The sequence below is a fragment of the Triticum urartu genome, chromosome 7, assembly GCF_003073215.2.
Source record: "Triticum urartu cultivar G1812 chromosome 7, Tu2.1, whole genome shotgun sequence".
NCBI lineage: Eukaryota > Viridiplantae > Streptophyta > Magnoliopsida > Poales > Poaceae > Triticum > Triticum urartu.
The window spans coordinates 118,983,932-119,001,966 of NC_053028.1; the positions used below are offsets into that span (position 1 = coordinate 118,983,932).

Below are 18,035 nucleotides of genomic sequence, written 5' to 3' on the forward strand. Positions count from 1 at the left end.
TTCACGTGAACATTTTACCATGTATAATTGCCTCAAACTTTCATAATACAGGTCACAGGAGGTATGGCATCAGCCGGATTACTCTTGGCAGTACACATATCAGCAACAAAACTGAAATACAAAATTTGCCCCCTAAAAGTTCTTTGAGAGAATGAAATGACATCACCAAGAAGAAGAGAAAGAAAAGAATCAAAGAACAGATCGTCACCATTTACACCGCAATCCCTCGTCTCTATGCACCGGAGTTCGTCTGGAGTCCCTGCTCAGATCACGCCCGGGGGGCTCTCCGGCCGTTTGGCGGCGCTGGTGACCCAGCAGTCGCCCTTGCGCAGCGGGCTGTCCGCGTGCACGGCCGACTTGACGTGCCACTTGCCCTGCGCGGCCGCCGGCTCGTCGTCCCCGGCGCCGCTCACCTTGCCCGCCGGCTCCGGCTCGCAGACCGTGAACACGAAGGGCCCCATGGGCACGTCGTCGTCGAGCGCGAGCAGCGGCTCGAGGGCGTCCACGACGTCGCGCATCCGGGGCCGCGCCTTGGGCACGCTCTGCAGGCACGAGTGCGCCACGGCCGCGGCCCCGCGCGCCGCCCGCGTGGAGTACTGCGACTCCATGCCGGGGTCCATGACGCGGTGCAGCCGGTCGTCGGCGCGGCGCAGGTAGGGCCGCGCCCAGTCGACGAGGTTCTGCTCCCGGCCGCGCCGCCGCTTGTCGACGGAGCGCCGGCCCGTGAGCAGCTCCAGCAGCACCACCCCGAAGCTGTAGACGTCGCTCTTGGCCGTGAGGTGGCCCGTGAGGATGTACTCCGGCGCCGCGTAGCCGTGCGTGCCCATCACCCGCGTCGTCACGTGCGTGTCGTCCCCCTTGGGCCCCTCCTTGGCCAGCCCGAAGTCCGACAGCTTCGCCGCGTAGTCCTGCAAACCCAGACCATCAAAACCAAGGTCAGCAAATTATACAACCTGAACTTCTTTTACTCGAACTGAATTTCACTCTGAACTTCTTTTTCTTGAACTGGATTACACTCTGAACTTTGAGCAGAGATGATGGTGAGACCGAGACGATTATCTTAAGGAAATCTACTGTGTATGTGCACATTGGACCTCAATAATGCCGCTGGTATGGGCGTACCGTCTGCGCATTATAATAGTGGTTGGGATGTACACGTACTGTACCAGCTGGGGGCTAAAGAACTGTACGGGCTTCTGACCAACCAGACAAATTGGTTCAGACTTGTGCAACAGCCGGCATCTAGAATCAACAATAACCATAATAAACAAAGGGAAATTTGCGGCTGGCTAATTTTGTCGGGCGTTGCTGATGCAAAATCTGAATTTTCGCACGAGCGTGTTGGCTTCTCTGAATTGTAAACTGAGCGAGGCCTTGACCCGGAACGGTCGGACGCTGCGTGCGGCCTGCGAGGTAGGCTCGCTGGCGTGGCGAGCAGACCAGCGATCATAGCAAAATAAATTCAGACAACTTGCAAGGTCGACGGCGACCTGCTACTCTGCTCTGGCCCACTCGGTCGACAAGATTGAATTCTGGCGCAGGTGTGGTCTGGTCTAGCACAGTGGTGGTACAGGCTTGGATTGGATCGGGAGATCGGATCGAGCGGGTGGGTGGATGAAGAGGAGGAATGGAGCTCACCGAGTCGAGCAGGATGTTGGAGGCCTTGAAGTCGCGGTAGATGACGGGGGTGTCGGCCTCGTGCAGGAAGGCCAGCCCCTTGGCCGCGCCCACGGCGATCTTGAGCCGCGTCGACCATGGCAGCGGCGCCAGCGGATCTGCAACGGCCAGTCGATCAATCAGCAACCCAGTCGATCGATCGTCGAACAAGAAATAAGAAAAATTGTTGATGAATTTTGAGCGCTTACTGTTGAAGAGGTGGTTCTCGAGGCTGCCCCGGGGCATGTACTCGTAGACGAGCATGCGGTGGTCGTCCTGGTTGCAGAACCCCAGCAGCTTCACCAGGTGCGGGTGGCTCAGCATCCCCAGATACACCACCTCCGCCTGATGGATCAGTCACGCCACACATGAACATGATTAGATTAGGAGAACGAACGAGCTGCGGTTGGCGACTGATTGAAAATCTTGCGGCGGAGGATCAATCGGGACGTACCAGCCACTCGCGGTGGCCCTGGACGCCGTCGCTGTCGAGGTCGAGGTACTTGACGGCGACCTGCTGCGCGGCGAGGCCGGGGCGGAGGGCGCCGCCGACGCAGCCCTTGTAGACGGGGCCGAAGCCGCCCTCGCCGAGGAAGTTGGCGGTGGAGAAGTTCTTGGTGACGGACTTGAGCTCGTCCAGGGTGAAGGCGTGCAGGGTCGTCGTGGCCAGCGTCCGCGACAGGTCCTCCAGCGACAGCGACCGCAGGTTCATCACCGTGCGCCGCCGCCGCGCCCCCGGCGTCGCCCGCGCCTCTTGCTCCGCCTCCTCGTCGCCGCCGCCGCCCGGGCCGAAGCACGCCAGCAGGCCCTTCCTGAACCCCATGGCTTCCGCTTCTTGCGCTTTGTTGCTCCGCTCTGCTCTGCTCTTCTCTGCTGCTCCGAGGAAGTCGATAGACGGAGGGAGTGGTCTGCGACTTCTGTGGTAGGACAAGACGAAGATGGCGCGCGCGGCGCGCATATAAAGGCCGGAGTGGGCGCTCTGTCCTCTGTGTGTGTGGCTTCCTGGTGGGTGGGGTTGGAGAAGGGTCTCATTAACTTTTTGATTAACTAACAAGCCAAATAGAGCAGGTGGTGTAATTAGTGATTAGAAAGGTGATGCATACGCACGCAGCTTGTTTATTTTTAACACAGTAGAGCAGCTCGTTTATTTTAACACAATAGAGACGCAGACGTTCGTACATATGAATTTTAAGAGACTGAGCGGACATATTATTCTCATATTGACGAAGCTGCCACAGACGCCCTCATAGTGGAGGAAATGAAATGTAACCTCTTATTGAACGAATATCGCTGGAAGGCCTGAAATAAATTCAGAAAAATACAAAGGTTCTTTGTGGTGGAACCAACCCACTAAAGTTCAAATTCTAGTCTTAGCATGGTGGTCGCATTTTTTTAGATGCAGATAGCTTGGTTAGTTAGTTAGTTAATTAGTGTGGCCAAAAGCAGCTTCACACCAATAATGAATAGAGGACGAAAGCAAAGCAAAGCAAAACAAAAGCATCAAGGTATGAAAGGGGGTGGCCTAGCTAAAGCCTTGGTGAACGGTGATGCATCATCATCCATGGATGATGGCGACTTCCCTTTCTAATCAACGGTGACCCACCAACCATCCATTCCAACTTTCTTTCTCCACGCAGGGGATGGGATGGGATAGCATAGCAGGAGTGGTCGTCGTTTGTGCTTATCATTAGGAGGAGTTGGTTAACCGTTCCTTACATAGTTTTAATTCTGTCTTTTTCGTGCGTGTTCTTTAGATAGATATATAGGGGGATGAGGACAAGCACACGATCTTGCGACTCCCAGCACGATCGGTTCGTTCGATGCTTCCTTCGGTGGCGGTATGAAATTGCAGGCCTCTCCTGCTCCGGTTAGCTGACCTCTCCTTCTTTTTCGTGTCAACAATGGCGCGCCTGCAGTTTTTTCGTCACAGCGTTTGGCTGTGCTCGTTTGTCATACTATTTATATTGTTAGATTCGCTGTTCAGTTGGACAGTTGATGTCCAAGAAGAAAAGCAGCCGGTTCTAAAATCTTACAAGTGCTTTACGTGCAGAACAATCCGTTTCTGTTTTGCACGAGCAAGTGACCTAACCCTTTAAAAACACTTCGATTCACAGGCTTATTGAATTCGTAGAAATAGAGGAAGAAGAAACGACAGGAGTAGAGTGCCTCGCATGTTGAATAAAGTAGTTGTTTGATTGTGCATGCGAAAATCAAAGAATTCTTCGGATGGGGCTGGAGTGAATTAAAACTTTCCTATGAAATCTAGTGCAAATGAATCGTAATAATAATTTATATGAATTTGTGATTTTATAAACCGAACAAACCATGTACCAGAAATTCTTAAGGATTAGAATCCTCCAAAATTTCTTTTGAGAATTTTTTAAATCGAAGAGGCCCAATTAAAAATAGGTGATGTTTAGCTGAAAAACATGTAAACATTCTATTCTAATATTGAGAACTACCATTGGTCTTTTGGCGAGGTACAGTTGTGAGGACATAACTCTACCCGTCAGGGTTTAAATGTTAGTGTTCACAATTATACACAAGATGGTGTATTTAGTATAGTTTAGCAAGGATCGATGATTTATTCCTGATCTCCATCATATATGTATGTGTGTGCAAGGGAGTTGTATCTTCCTTGTATAATGAAAGAAGTGTCTTCTTTAACAAATACTCCATTATTGTATGATAGAGTATATATATATACCTATATAATGAAAAGACAGGTGTCTCAACCACTTCATCATACATCAATGAACATAGCATAATTTGTTACAAATGATGTCAAAGATGTTTTGACCAAAGAAATAGGCTTACAAGAGAAGGAAACAAAAATCACTTTACAAATGCACTGATATGATGTAGCCAATTTCGGTGAAACTGTTGGGGAACATTGCATGGGAAATAAAAAAAATCCTACACTCATCAAGATCAATATAGGAGATGAACATCTACGAGAGAAGAGATTGCATCTACATACCCTTGTAGATCGCTAAACAGTGACGGTGTCCTGGACTAGGGGGTACTCAACACGTCATCTCCCGATCTGATAGATTGGGCCGAGGACCCCCATGGCCGTATACTCATGGGCCAGTTCGGACAGCTGCGGCATACAAGGAAGATTCCACAAGACTTGGCGATCAAGACAAGGACTTCTCTCCACCGGCGTATTCGGCTAGGACTCTTGTTATCCTAGGCCTCTGGGCATTATATAAACCGAGGCCAGGCTAGTCGATAGATCATATACAACATACACATAGACAATCATACCATAGGCTAGCTTCTAGGGTTTAGCCTCTCTGATCTCGTGGTAGATCTACTCTTGTACTACCCATATCATCAATATTAATCAAGCAGGACGTAGGGTTTTACCTCCATTAAGAGGGCCCGAACCTGGGTAAAACATCGTGTCCCCTGCCTCCTGTTACCATCGATCCTAGACGCACAGTTCGGGACCCCCTACCCGAGATCCGCCGGTTTTGACACCGACATTGGTGCTTTCATTGAGAGTTCCGCTGTGTGATCGACAAAAGGATCGATGGCTCGCCTGCAGATCAACTGCGACTTCGCCATCTTCGCCACCAGCTCGACCGGTCACCTTGGTTCGACCAAGAATTACGCCCCATGTTCGGATCACCATGTTCGGACGAGGGCCTTCATCAAACATCAACTCCGATCTCTATCAAGATCACAGAGGAATCATCTATGGAGCTCGGGGGCTCAACGTCAACATTGCCCTTAAGCGACCGTGCTGTTTTTCTGGACAGCAAACTCGTATCTGCCGCCACCACCTCCTGGAGTATCGCTTTGACGATCGCTTTGGTGGAATTGTGCGGAATTGAGTCTATAACAACCCTGGAAAATTTCGTCGAGTTCCGATGGAGGAATCTCTGGCAATCCACGATATACCGGAGCCCTGTGAAATCTGGATGGGAATTTGGATGAGTTTAGGGCGTGGTGTCCAGCTTCTAGCTCAGACGTCCTTTGGAAGATCCAACCGTTGATCGGCTGCGGAATTCCTATATCTACCACCTCTCAAAATTTCAGTTTGATCCGACCGTCCAAATTCCGGGAACCTTCCGATTAGTGCATCACTTTTCGGATCTCTTTTCTGCGCGAAAACGATTCCGACCCGAGTTCATCTTTTTTATGAACGGGATTTCGGACATCCCTTTTGAAGGAAGTTTTATATGGGGTATTGTGTTTTGTTCCTGAACACATCCCACTAACTTTAAGATCTTTTGAACATGATCTTCAACATCATGCTGGTGTCAAACCAGTCCGGCAATATTACTCCACGGCTGCCGACCTGCGCTAGACACATCGTCACTTTAGCCGAGCTCAACTTCTTCGGATCATCATCTCGGCAAGCCGAACAAGAGTCCGGCATCGCGAAGGATAAATCATCACCAACATCGCCGCCCCACGGATTACACGGAGCGGGCATACCGGCATCGCCGCACGATTACTTCATCAAGCCGGCATCAACCACGTCACGACCTGCATCGGCAAGGCCGCACTATTACTTCTTCAAGCTGGTGTCCATCACGCCGACCTACTTCGACTCATCGGCTGACACCGAGGCTTCGACATCTCGGCTGGACTGGGGGCTTCACCATCTCTTCATCAACCTACTCCAGGGACTTCGGCGTCACTAACCGACCAGCTCTGTCACGTTAGCTGGACCGAGGGCTTTGCCTCGGCGAGCTAACCTTTGCCAGCATCGCCATACCATCGCTTTATCACCCATCAGGCAATGGGTGTGCGGATTGAGTCCCAATTTTGGGAATCATCTTCCTTCGGATTGCTACAACAAATAAACCAGGTGCTATTAATCCCAGTATTTTTTGCTTGTTTGGGTTCATTTTTCCCAAGGAATTATTACTCTGGTTTGTCCATGATATGTACACAGGTCTATCAAATAGTGATCGCATTAACGATGGTCGCGTGGTGGTTCGATCAATTTCCGTACATAGTCCGGCGAACGCCGCATCCGGAGCTCGGATCGACCTGTGAATTCAGGCTTTGTCACGCCTTTACTACATCACGCCGACGCCCTGCATCGACATTGACTTCGGCGCCAGGCCATATTTTTTTTATTACTCACTTTGCATAAATTATTTATTATGCAATGTTTTTTAATTATCATTATTACTATTATCTCTGGTTGGCACTATTTTTTGTGCATAGGAAAATGATCCGGGGACTTCGGCGTCACTCTGTCGGTCTGCATTGACCGTGCTATGTCACCACTTCGGCGTGTCGAGCTCTCTGCTCCGCCACCTCGGGACCAGCTTGGGGGATGGAACCTTGCCCCGCATCAAGCTCGGACCGCGTCATCAATACCGAACACATTAACCAGCTAAGTCGCTTTCATGCTCAAAGCTTTAATTTCTAACTTGTGCTCGGTTCGACCAAGCATTATACTTTTTTGGAAAAAGTTGCCTGTAAAAAATTTCCTTGTCCAAACTTTGTTTGTGACGCATAAATTCAAATACCCCGTTTACTTGGGGGCTTCCTTTATGAAGCTTTTCCTGTTGCATATGATTATACTTGTACGGCTTCGTTCCTTGTTCGTGTATTACGCCACAATATGCACCACATTGACTTAAGCGATTTGCAAGCTGGGTTGCCTCGCTCCTGTGTTTACCCCTACGTTCCCGATTGTTCGGCTAGGGAGTAAAGAGAGCACCTCTGCGATTGTCACGATCGGGTCACCCGAGCCGGACCTCAGACTGGGTGAAGCCGAAAGCTAGCGCTCTTATAGTTATTCAATGATGGTCGGCACACAACGGAACTCATGAGTACAAAAAATCTATTGCACAAGTCTCATAATAACAATGAGCACCGAAGAAAGGTATCGGTGGGGGTACTATTTTCTTCGAAGATGCTTCTTACACTTCACGGTAATATAGCATAAGTTCCCTGAGCGCGCTTTGTCTGTTACAGCCTTATGGCCTGATTGCCTGGTTATTGGAAACACCGTCGATATTCTCGACCGATGGAGTACATAGCACTTTTTGGTCCTTGACCGAAGAGGGAGAAGCTGACGGTCGGTTAAGACGCGTTTAAAGTTCGGTTGAACATAGATATGATATAAGTACTTCGGTACATGCAATCATTCTTCTACCCAAGTCACTTGGGGGCTCTTAAGTTTATATGAGCCGTTTTATGATAAGTGTTCTTCTTCTTAGTCGTTGCAAAGTTTTATTATTATTATTATTATTATTATTATTATTATTGTTGTTGTTGTTGTTGTTGTTATTATTATTATTTATCACTCCTTTTTTCGACGTGAGTGTGCGGTCACTAGTCGGGGAGCCTAATTTCTCTCTCAAAGCCGCTAGAGTTTAGTTTGCTAAACTGGCCTGATGAGAAGTACTCCGCCCTCGGGATAGGAGGTTGAAGCCGTAGGCTGACCCGCTCAAAGTCTTGAGATAGGATGTATCATGTTAAAGCACGACAGAAGCACTTCTTTTTTCTAAGACCAACTTTCGGATTGGCACCGAACACTTGATATTGTTCGGAAGTCATGTTTTTACTGACGTTTCTTGGTTTTCCAAGCTTTTTGGCACTTTTAAACTATTTGTACTTTTCCAGCATTAGTCTCGCAGTGCAACGCCGGACACCTTTAGGGATTCGGCAAAAACATTCTGGGATATTGCTATATATGCATCGGTTTCGAATTGTGTCTTCGGTCAATAGTTGGGTTGCCCGACTCTTGTGCTTTCCTCCTACGTTCCGCTTTGTTCGGCTAGGTGTGCAAAGGGAGAACCACTGCGATTGTGCTTCCAGCTCGCATGGTCAAGCACCTCAGTGGAGAAAGCCGAAAACTGTCTGTCACAATAAGCGTAAACTGGTCAGCGATCAGATGACTATGTTAAATGATGGGCCGTTCATAACATTGGCCGAAGTGTTTACGGCTTGACCTCGACTGTCGCCGAACACTACCGGGGGCTATTAACTGGCCTCCCAAACTAAATCCTTGATATTTTTCTCTTACATTCAAGCCGAGGTTTCATGGTCATGCTTAGCATGACAACGCAAAGAAGGAACCGATAGCGGGACTATTTTCTTTGGAAGACATTTCTTCTGTTAAACAGTAATATAACATATCTCTCTGCGTACCTTTGTTCATAAAACCGTATGGCCAGATTGCCTTGTTTGTCGTAAATCTTGGCCCTCATAAAAGCTTTATAAAGTAGGACAAACACTCCTCGGCTACTAGCCGAGGAGGTGGAAGCCGATGGTCGGTCAACAAAGTTTTGTACAATGCGGATCCAAGCATTAATGACGTAAAGTACTTGGATACATAGAGTCATTACACATAATTTGTGATTTTACTATGGATATCGATCCTTAATTCGGCCACCCGTACCCGCATTAAGGCTCAGGGGCTACTGGGCTTCGGCCTTATTATTTACAAATATTAAAGGGGCACATCGATCCCCTGATCTGGTGTTGCCACCCGACCAGTGTCTCGGGGGCTACTGCATTGCCTGTTCAATGCAGAAAATTTTAAGTGCAATACAGTTTCCGAGGAGATTTTGATCCTCAGGTTGGTCGGCCGCACCCAACCTGAGTCTCGAGGACTGAGCACGCCGCTTTTCGTGTCCCAAAGTATTCTGCCAAGCTAGGACTTGATCCTCAGACTGATTTTGCAAATCAACCTCAGTCTCAGTGGCTACTGGGATCAGCGGTCTTACGTCATCCTTCAGGTGCATCTCGGGTTTTAGACCGATACACACCTTGAGGGCTACTGTATATATCTCGGCAAAGAATAAATTGCACCAATAAAAAATATTGACGAAAAATCGGCCCACAGCCGGGGTGGTGCATCACCTCGGAAGCAGTCCGACATAAAGCTCGGGCGCTAGTGGCTGGCTCCATAGAGGGCATTTCCGGCATTAAGCTCGGCTAAACTCCTTCAACTTTTTTGAACCAAGGTGATATGACACCTCGGATATAGTCCGGCGTTGGAGCTCGGATACAGTCCGGCATTGGAGCTTGGACATAGTCCGGCATTGGAGCTCGGATACATTCCGGCGTTGGAGCTCGGAAGCGGTCCGGCATTGGTGCTCGGCCGCAAAAGATACCTCGAATGCGGTCCGGCGTTAGAGCTCGGACGCAAGAGGACACTGCCTCCCGGGAACAACTTCAAACTCGAGGTGTGGCATAAAAACAACAAGGCATTAATAAAGGCCGGAAACTTAAAGGGGCTCCTCGGATACCCGACGTGTAAACTCACCGAATGCATTTCGGCGATCCTCAAGATCGAAGATGAGAAGATTTGTTGAACCAGTTTTCAAGACCGTCAACCAAAGATGAAGAACAGTTCGGAAGAATCGAGGAGCGTCCCTAACTTGAAGACCGGTTCAGGGGGCTACTGACGGTGTCCTGGACTAGGGGGTACTCAACACGTCATCTCCCGATCTGATAGATTGGGCCGAGGACCCCCGTGGCCGTATACTCATGGGCCAGTTCGGACAGCTGCCGCATACAAGGAAGATTCCACAAGACTTGGCGATCAAGACAAGGACTTCTCCCCACCGGCGTATTCGGCTAGGACTCTTGTTATCCTAGGCCTCTGGTGCATTATATAAACCGAGGCCAGGCTAGTCGATAGATCATATACAACATACACATAGACAATCATACCATAGGCTAGCTTCTAGGGTTTAGCCTCTCTGATCTCGTGGTAGATCTACTCTTGTACTACCCATATCATCAATATTAATCAAGCAGGACGTAGGGTTTTACCTCCATTAAGAGGGCCCGAACCTGGGTAAAACATCGTGTCCCCTGCCTCCTGTTACCATCGATCCTAGACGCACAGTTCGGGACCCCCTATCCGAGATCCGCCGGTTTTGACACCGACAGGAAGCATTAATAAATGCGGTTGATGTAGTCGAACGTCTTCGCGATCCCATCACGATCCGTCCCACGAACTCCTGAAAGTGCGTTATATCGACTAGAGGGGGGTGAATAGGCGATTTTTATGAATTCTTCACTGAGGAATTTGCAGGTGAGGAAATTCCTTAGCGAAGAACTGCTAGCAGCGGAATAATTACTCAAAAGTAAACATAACAAAACACAAGCATAGTCATCATGATGAAATGAAGACAGGCATAGAGTATAGAAAGCGTAAGCACATGATAGCACAGGATGAAGACAAATAGACTGAAGAAATTGAACTGAGGAAATTGAGAAAATCTTCAGTCAAAGTCTTCAAGCACAGATATGAACAAGCACATAACACAGTTATGAGGAAATGAAAGAGTTGAGGAAATAGAACCAGTAAGCTTGGTGAAGACAATGATTTGGTAGACCAGTTCCAACCTGGTTAGGGCGGCTATGTATTTAAACCTGAGGACACACAGTCCCGGACACCCAGTCATGAACACGCAGCTCAGGACACTCAGTCTTCACTATATTCCCCTTGAGCTAAGGTCACACAGACCTCGCCCAATCACTCGTAGTAAGTCTTCAGGTGACTTCCGAACCTTCACAAACTTGGTCACTCGACGATCCACAATTCCTCTTGGATGCTCTAGACCATGACGCCTAACCGTCTGGAAGAAGCACAGTCTTCGAAGGTAACAAGCGTCGGATCCACGCAGGATCAATCTCTTCAGTGATGCTCAATCACTTGGGGTTTGTAGGTGTTTGGGTTTGGGTTTTCCTCACTTGATGATTTTCGCTCAAAGTCCTCGAAGGATGGGTTGCTCTCAAATGATAAGTGTCAGTTTCTCTCGGAGCAGCCAACCAGCTAGTGGTTGTAGGGAGCGGCTATTTATAGCCTAGGGAGCAGCCCGACATGATAAGACACAAATGCCCTTCAATGATATGACCGTTAGGTGGATAGATATTTTGGGACAGCTGGCTCATAGCACAGCAACGGTCGGAATTTTGAGTAGCAAAATCCTTAGGGCTATCATGTTCCTCACTGTGTAGGTAATCTGCACTGCCGAATTCCTAACTCCTCAGTCAGAACAAATTCCTCAGAGACCAGAAGAACTTCGTCTCTATCACTGAAGAATATGACTGGACTGTATGATATTTCCAATGGCTTCACTCAAAGGGATTGGTAGGTGTAGGATTTTGAGTTGAGCATCACATGGAAATTTTTCCTTAGTATTTCCTCGACCCCCTTTAACAATACAGTGTTTTCTATGACTCAAGAAAGAGAAAATGAAACTATGAAAACAAAAGTCTTCACGCTTCATGTTCCTCGAATGAATACCAAGTCTTCAAGGTCACACCAATTTCTTCACTTTCAAAGTCTTCAGAAATCCAAAGTCTTCAGTCAAAGAACTTCATTTTTAGGGGTCGACTTTCTCTGTAAATATCAAACTCCTCATAGACTTATAGACCTGTGTACACTCACAAACGCGTTAGTCCCTTAACCTACAAGTCTTCAATACACCAAAATCACTAAGGGGCACTAGATGCACTTACAACTCCCGATCTAGTGCCGAACGGACAACACCTCCGCGTTCAACACACGTATGGCTTGATGAAACCTTCACCTCCTCGATCCAGCGACCGATGGTGAAGCAGTAGCTTGAGTCCTCCGGCAGCATGACGGTGTGGTGGCAGTGGTGGTGGCGGAATCTCAGCAAAGCTTCGCTAAGCGCTACGGAGAGGAAGAAGACTACGAGGGATAGGAAGGGCAGCGCCATGACGTAGATTGGTTCACAAAGGTGCGGCTGCCCTCTCTCTTCTCATCTATATATAGGGGGGAGGGGGAGAGGGGGCGCCCCTAGGGGATCCCATCTAGGGCCGGCGGCCACAAGAGGGAAACCCTAGATGGGGTTTCCCCCTTTAGGAGACTTGGCCCCCAAGCCAAAGGGGTGGGAACCCTAGGGGCACCCCAACCTCCTCTGGCAACGTGGGATGGGGTGAGGGGGGGGTGCAAAACCCCTTAGTGGGCTGGTTTGCCCCCTCCCCTTGGCCCATAAGGCCCCCAACACTTGTTGGGGCCCCTCGAAACCCCTTTCGGTCATGCTGGTCATCACCCGGTACCCCTAGACCAATTCCAAATTCCAATACCCTTTGTCCAATATATCAATCTTCACCTCCGGACCATTCCGGAGTTCCTTGTCATGTCCGGGATCTCATCTGGGACTCCGAACAACCTTCGGGAACCACCATAATGACTCAGCTATACTTATATCGTCACCAAACTTGAAGTGTGTAGACCATGCGGGTTCGAGAACTATGCAGACATGACTGAGACACCTCTACAGTCAATAACCAATAGCGGGACCTGGATGCCCATATTGGTTCCTACATATTCTACGAAGATCTTATCAGTCGAACCTCGATGTCAAGGATTCAGCTAATCCCGTATGCAGTTCCCTTTCTCTATCGGTATGTTACTTGCCCGAGATTCGATCGTCGGTATCTTCATACATAGTTCAATCTCGTTACCGACAAGTCTCTTTACTCGTTTCGTAATACAAGATCCCGTGGCTAACTCATTAGTCACATTGCTTGCAAGCTTCTTGTGATGTTGTATTACCGAGTGGGCCCTGAGATACCTCTCCATCATACGGAGTGACAAATCCCAGTCTTGATCCATGCCAACTCAACAGACACCCTCGAAGATACCCGTAGAGCACCTTTATAGTCACCCAGTTACGTTGCGACGTTTGGTACACACAAGGTATTGCTACGACGTCAGTGAGTTGCGTTATCTCATGGTCATAGGAACATATATACTTGACATGCAGTATGCTACGTTTATAGTTTGGGTCTTGCCGATCACATCATTCTCCTAATGAGGTGATGCCGTTATCAAATGACAACTCATGTCTATGGCTAGGAACCATAGCCATCTTTGATCAACAAGCTAGTCTGGTAGAGGCTCACTAGGGACACGTTGTTTTCTATGTATCCACACATGTATCTGAGTTTCCAATCAATACAATCCTAGCATAGATAATAAATGATTATCATGAACAGGGAAATATGATAATAACTAATTTATTATTGCATCTAGGGCATATTTCCAACAGGAACAACCTTTGGCTAACCTCTCGACAACTCTTCTAACACAACATGACGACAAGGGAAACCAAACTGTAGAGTTTAAGGATTGATTTCCGTAAAAGTGATATATGTTGTTTTGGAGAAGCTAGTGAAAATGTAGAGTTATATAGAAGGATTTTTACATGAATGTTTGGTACTTTGCCGATGAAGTATTTAGGGATTCCCATACATAGTTTTACGTTGAGGAATAGTGACTGGAATAATGTGGAATGTAGGTAGAGAAAAAACTAGGGACTTTGCAAGGCAACAAATTCCGACTAACTCTTGTTTGAGTAGTATTATATATATATATGATGTCAACGTTTATTTTTCCTAAAGGCCCTTCACATAAAGTAGAGTTTTTATGAAAATATTACTGAGGCAATGATGTCTACTACACAATCTTATTCTTGTAGACGTTGTTGGGCCTCCAAGTGCAGATGTTTGTAGGACAGTAGCAAATTTCCCTCAAGTGGATGGCCTAAGGTTTATCAATCCGTAGGAGGCGTAGGATGAAGATGGTCTCTCTCAAGCAACCCTGCAACCAAATAACAAAGAGTCTCTTGTGTCCCCAACACACCTAATACAATGGTAAATTGTATAGGTGCACTAGTTCGGCGAAGAGATGGTGATACAAGTGATATATGGATAGTAGATAATAGTTTTTGTAATCTGAAAATATAAAAACAGCAAGGTAACAAATGATAAAAGTGAGCGTAAATGCTATTGCAATGATGGTAAACAAGGCCTAGGGTTCATACTTTCACTAGTGTAAGTCCTCTCAACAATACTATCATAATTGGATCATAAAACTGTTGGGGAACGTAGCAGAAATTCAAAATTTTCTACGCATCACCAAGATCAATCTATGGAGTAATCTAGCAACGAGGGGAAGGAGAGTGCATCTACATACCCTTGTAGATCACTAAGCGGAAGCGTTCAAGTGAAGGGTTGATGGAGTCGTACTCGTCGTGATCCAAATCACCGATGATCCTAGTGCCGAACGGACGGCACCTTCGTGTTCAACACACGTACAGCCCGGTGACGTCTCCTACGCCTTGATCCAGCAAGGGGAGAAGGAGAGGTTGGGAAGACTCCATCCAGCAGCAGCACGATGGCGTGGTGGTGGTGGAGGAGCGCGGGACTCTAGCAGGGCTTCGCCAAGCACTACGAGAGACGAGGAGGGAGAGGGGTAGGGCTGCGCCAACAGGGAGAGCGAATCGTGTCTATGGCAGCCCAAAACCTCAAGTATATATAGGGGGAGGGGAGGGGCTGGGCCCCCACCTAGGTTTCCACCCCTAGGGGTGGCGGCCAGCCCTAGATCCCATCTAGGGGGGCGGCCAAGGGGGGAGAGAGGGGGGCGCACCACTAGGTGGGCCTTAGGCCCATCTGAGCCTAGGGTTTGCCCCCTTCCACTCTCCCTTGCGCCTTGGGCCTTGGTGGGGGGCGCACCAGCCCACCTGGGGCTGGTCCCCTCCCACACTTGGCCCATGCAGCCCTCCGGGGCTTGTGGCCCCACTTGGTGGACCCCCGGGACCCTCCCGGTGGTCCCGGTACGTTACCGATAAACCCCGAAACTTTTCCGGCGACCAAAACAGGACTTCCCATATATAAATCTACCTCCGGACCATTCCGGAACTCCTCGTGACGTCCGGGATCTCATCCGGGACTCCGAACAACATTCGGTAACCGTACATACTTTCCCTATAACCCTAGCGTCATCGAACCTTAAGTGTGTAGACCCTACGGGTTCGGGAACATGCAGACATGACCGAGACACTCTCCGGTCAATAACCAACAGCGGGATCTGGATACCCATGTTGGCTCCCACATGCTCCACGATGATCTCATCGGATGAACCACGATGTCAAGGACTTAATCAATCCCGTATACAATTCCCTTTGTCTAGGATACGATACTTGCCCGAGATTCGATCGTCGGTATCCCGATACCTTGTTCAATCTCGTTACCGGCAAGTCTCTTTACTCGTTCCGTAACACATCATCCCGTGATCAACTCCTTGATCACATTGTGCACATATGATGATGTCCTACCGAGTGGGCCCAGAGATACCTCTCCGTTTACACGGAGTGACAAATCCCAGTCTCGATTCGTGCCAACCCAACAGACACTTTCGGAGATACCTGTAGTGTACCTTTATAGCCACCCAGTTACGTTGTGACGTTTGGCACACCCAAAGCACTCCTACGGTATCCGGGAGTTGCACAATCTCATGGTCTAAGGAAATGATACTTGACATTAGAAAAGCTTTAGCATACGAACTACATGATCTTGTGCTAGGCTTAGGATTGGGTCTTGTCCATCACATCATTCTCCTAATGATGTGATCCCGTTATCAATGACATCCAATGTCCATGGTCAGGAAACCGTAACCATCTATTGATCAACGAGCTAGTCAACTAGAGGCTTACTAGGGACATGGTGTTGTCTATGTATCCACACATGTATCTGAGTTTCCTATCAATACAATTCTAGCATGGATAATAAACGATTATCATGAACAAGGAAATATAATAATAACAATTTATTATTGCCTCTAGGGCATATTTCCAACAGTCTCCCACTGCACTAGAGTCAATAATCCGTTCACATCGATATGTGATTAACACTCAAGTCACATCCCCATGTGACTAACACCCAAAGAGTTCTGGGTTTGATCATGTTATGCTTGTGAGAGAGGTTTCAGTCAACGGGTCTGCAGCATTCAGATCCGTATGTACTGCAAATTTTCTATGTCAATCTTGTAGATGCAACTACTACGCTACATTTGGAGCCATTTCAAATACTGTTCTACTTGGAGCTATTCTAAATTGTTGCTCCATTATACGTATCCGGTATCTCTACTCAGAGCTATCCGGATAGGTGTTAAGCTTGCATCGACGTAACTCTTTACGTCGAACTCTTTATCACCTCCATAACCGAGACATATCCTTATTCCTCTAAGGATAATTAGACCGCTATCTGGTGATCTACTCCTAGATCACCTTTGTACCCTCTTGCCAAATATGTGGCAAGGCACACATCAGGTGGTACTCAGCATGGCATACTGTATAGAGCCTATGACAAAAGCATAGGGGACGACCTTCTCCTTCCTCTTCTTCTGCCAGTGGTCGAGCCTTTAAGTCTTAACTTCATACCTTACAAACTCAGGCAAGACACTCCTTTTTGGAGGATCCATCTTGAACACCTTTCAGATCATGTCAAGGTATGTGCCTCATTTGAAGTACATTAAGAATTTTGATCTATCCTTTATAGATCTGATGCTCAATGTCAAGTAGCTTAATCCAGGCTTTCCATTGAAAAACACTTTCCAAATAACCCTATATGCTTCCAGAAATTCTACGTCATTTATGATCCACAATATGTCAACAACATATACTCATCAGAAATTCTATAGTGCTCCCACTCACTTCTTTGGAAATACAAGTTTCTCATAAACTTTGTATACACCCAAAATCTTTGATCATCTCATCAAAGCATACATTCCAACTCCGAGATGCTTACTCCAGTCCTTAGAAGGATTGCTGGAGCTTTGCATACTTATTAGTATCTTTCAGGATTGACAAAACCTTCCGTTGTCACATACAACCTTTCCTCAAGAAAATCGTTGAGAAAACAATGTTTTTGACATCCTATCTGCAAGATTTCATAAATAATGCAGTAATCGCTAATATAATTCCAACAGACTCTTAGCATCGCTACGAGTGAGAAAGTCTCATCGTAGTCAACTCCTTGAACTTGTCGGAAAACATCTTAACGACAAGTCGAGCTTTCTTAATGGTGATACTTACCATCATTGTCCGTCTTCCTTTTAAAATCCATATGTACCTAACAGCCTTACGACCATCAAGTAGTTCTTACCAAAGTCTACACTTTGTTTTCAATGGATCCTCTCTCGGATTATATGGCCTCGAGCCATTTATCGGAATCCGGGCCCACCATCGCTTCTCCATAGCTCGTAGGTTCATTGTTGTCTAGCAACATGACTTCCAAGACAGGATTACGTACCACTCTGAAGTAGTACGCATCCTTGTCATCCTACGAGGTGGTAGTGACTTGATCTGAAGTTTCATGATCACTATCATAAGCTTCCACTTCAATTGGTGTAGGTGCCACAGGAACAACTCCTGTGCCCTGCCACACACTAGTTGAAGAGACGGTTCAATAACCTCATCAAGTCTCCACTCCATCCTCCCACTCAATTCTTTCGAGAGAAACTTTTCCTCGTGAAAGGACCCGATTCTAGAAACAATCCCTTATTGCTTTCGGATCTGAGACAGGAGGTATACCCAACTGTTTGGGTGTCCTATGAAGATGCATTTATC

General features: G+C 47.6%; 1 protein-coding gene across 1 annotated transcript; it reads right to left on the bottom strand.

Annotated features, from left to right (window-relative positions):
• Window positions 1–2,597, bottom strand: LOC125520466 (serine/threonine-protein kinase RIPK-like). Its single transcript, XM_048685388.1, has 4 exons — window positions 2,111–2,597; window positions 1,866–2,001; window positions 1,639–1,775; window positions 1–908 (listed from the first exon to the last, which is right to left on the bottom strand). The coding sequence occupies exons 1-4, from the start codon at window positions 2,477–2,479 to the stop codon at window positions 264–266; spliced, it is 1,287 nt and encodes a 428-aa protein (XP_048541345.1). The 5' UTR covers window positions 2,480–2,597; the 3' UTR covers window positions 1–263.
• Between the last annotated feature and the right edge of the window lie 15,438 nt (window positions 2,598–18,035).

Coding starts and splice junctions, on each gene's coding strand:
- LOC125520466 (XM_048685388.1), bottom strand. CDS start 2,479: ATGGGGTTCAGGAAGGGCCTGCTGGCGTGCTTCGGCCCGGGCGGCGGC. Junction 2,002..2,110: donor AGGGCCACCGCGAGTGGCTG/GTACGTCCCGAT, acceptor CTGATCCATCAG/GCGGAGGTGGTGTATCTGGG. Junction 909..1,638: donor CCAACATCCTGCTCGACTCG/GTGAGCTCCATT, acceptor CTGGGTTTGCAG/GACTACGCGGCGAAGCTGTC.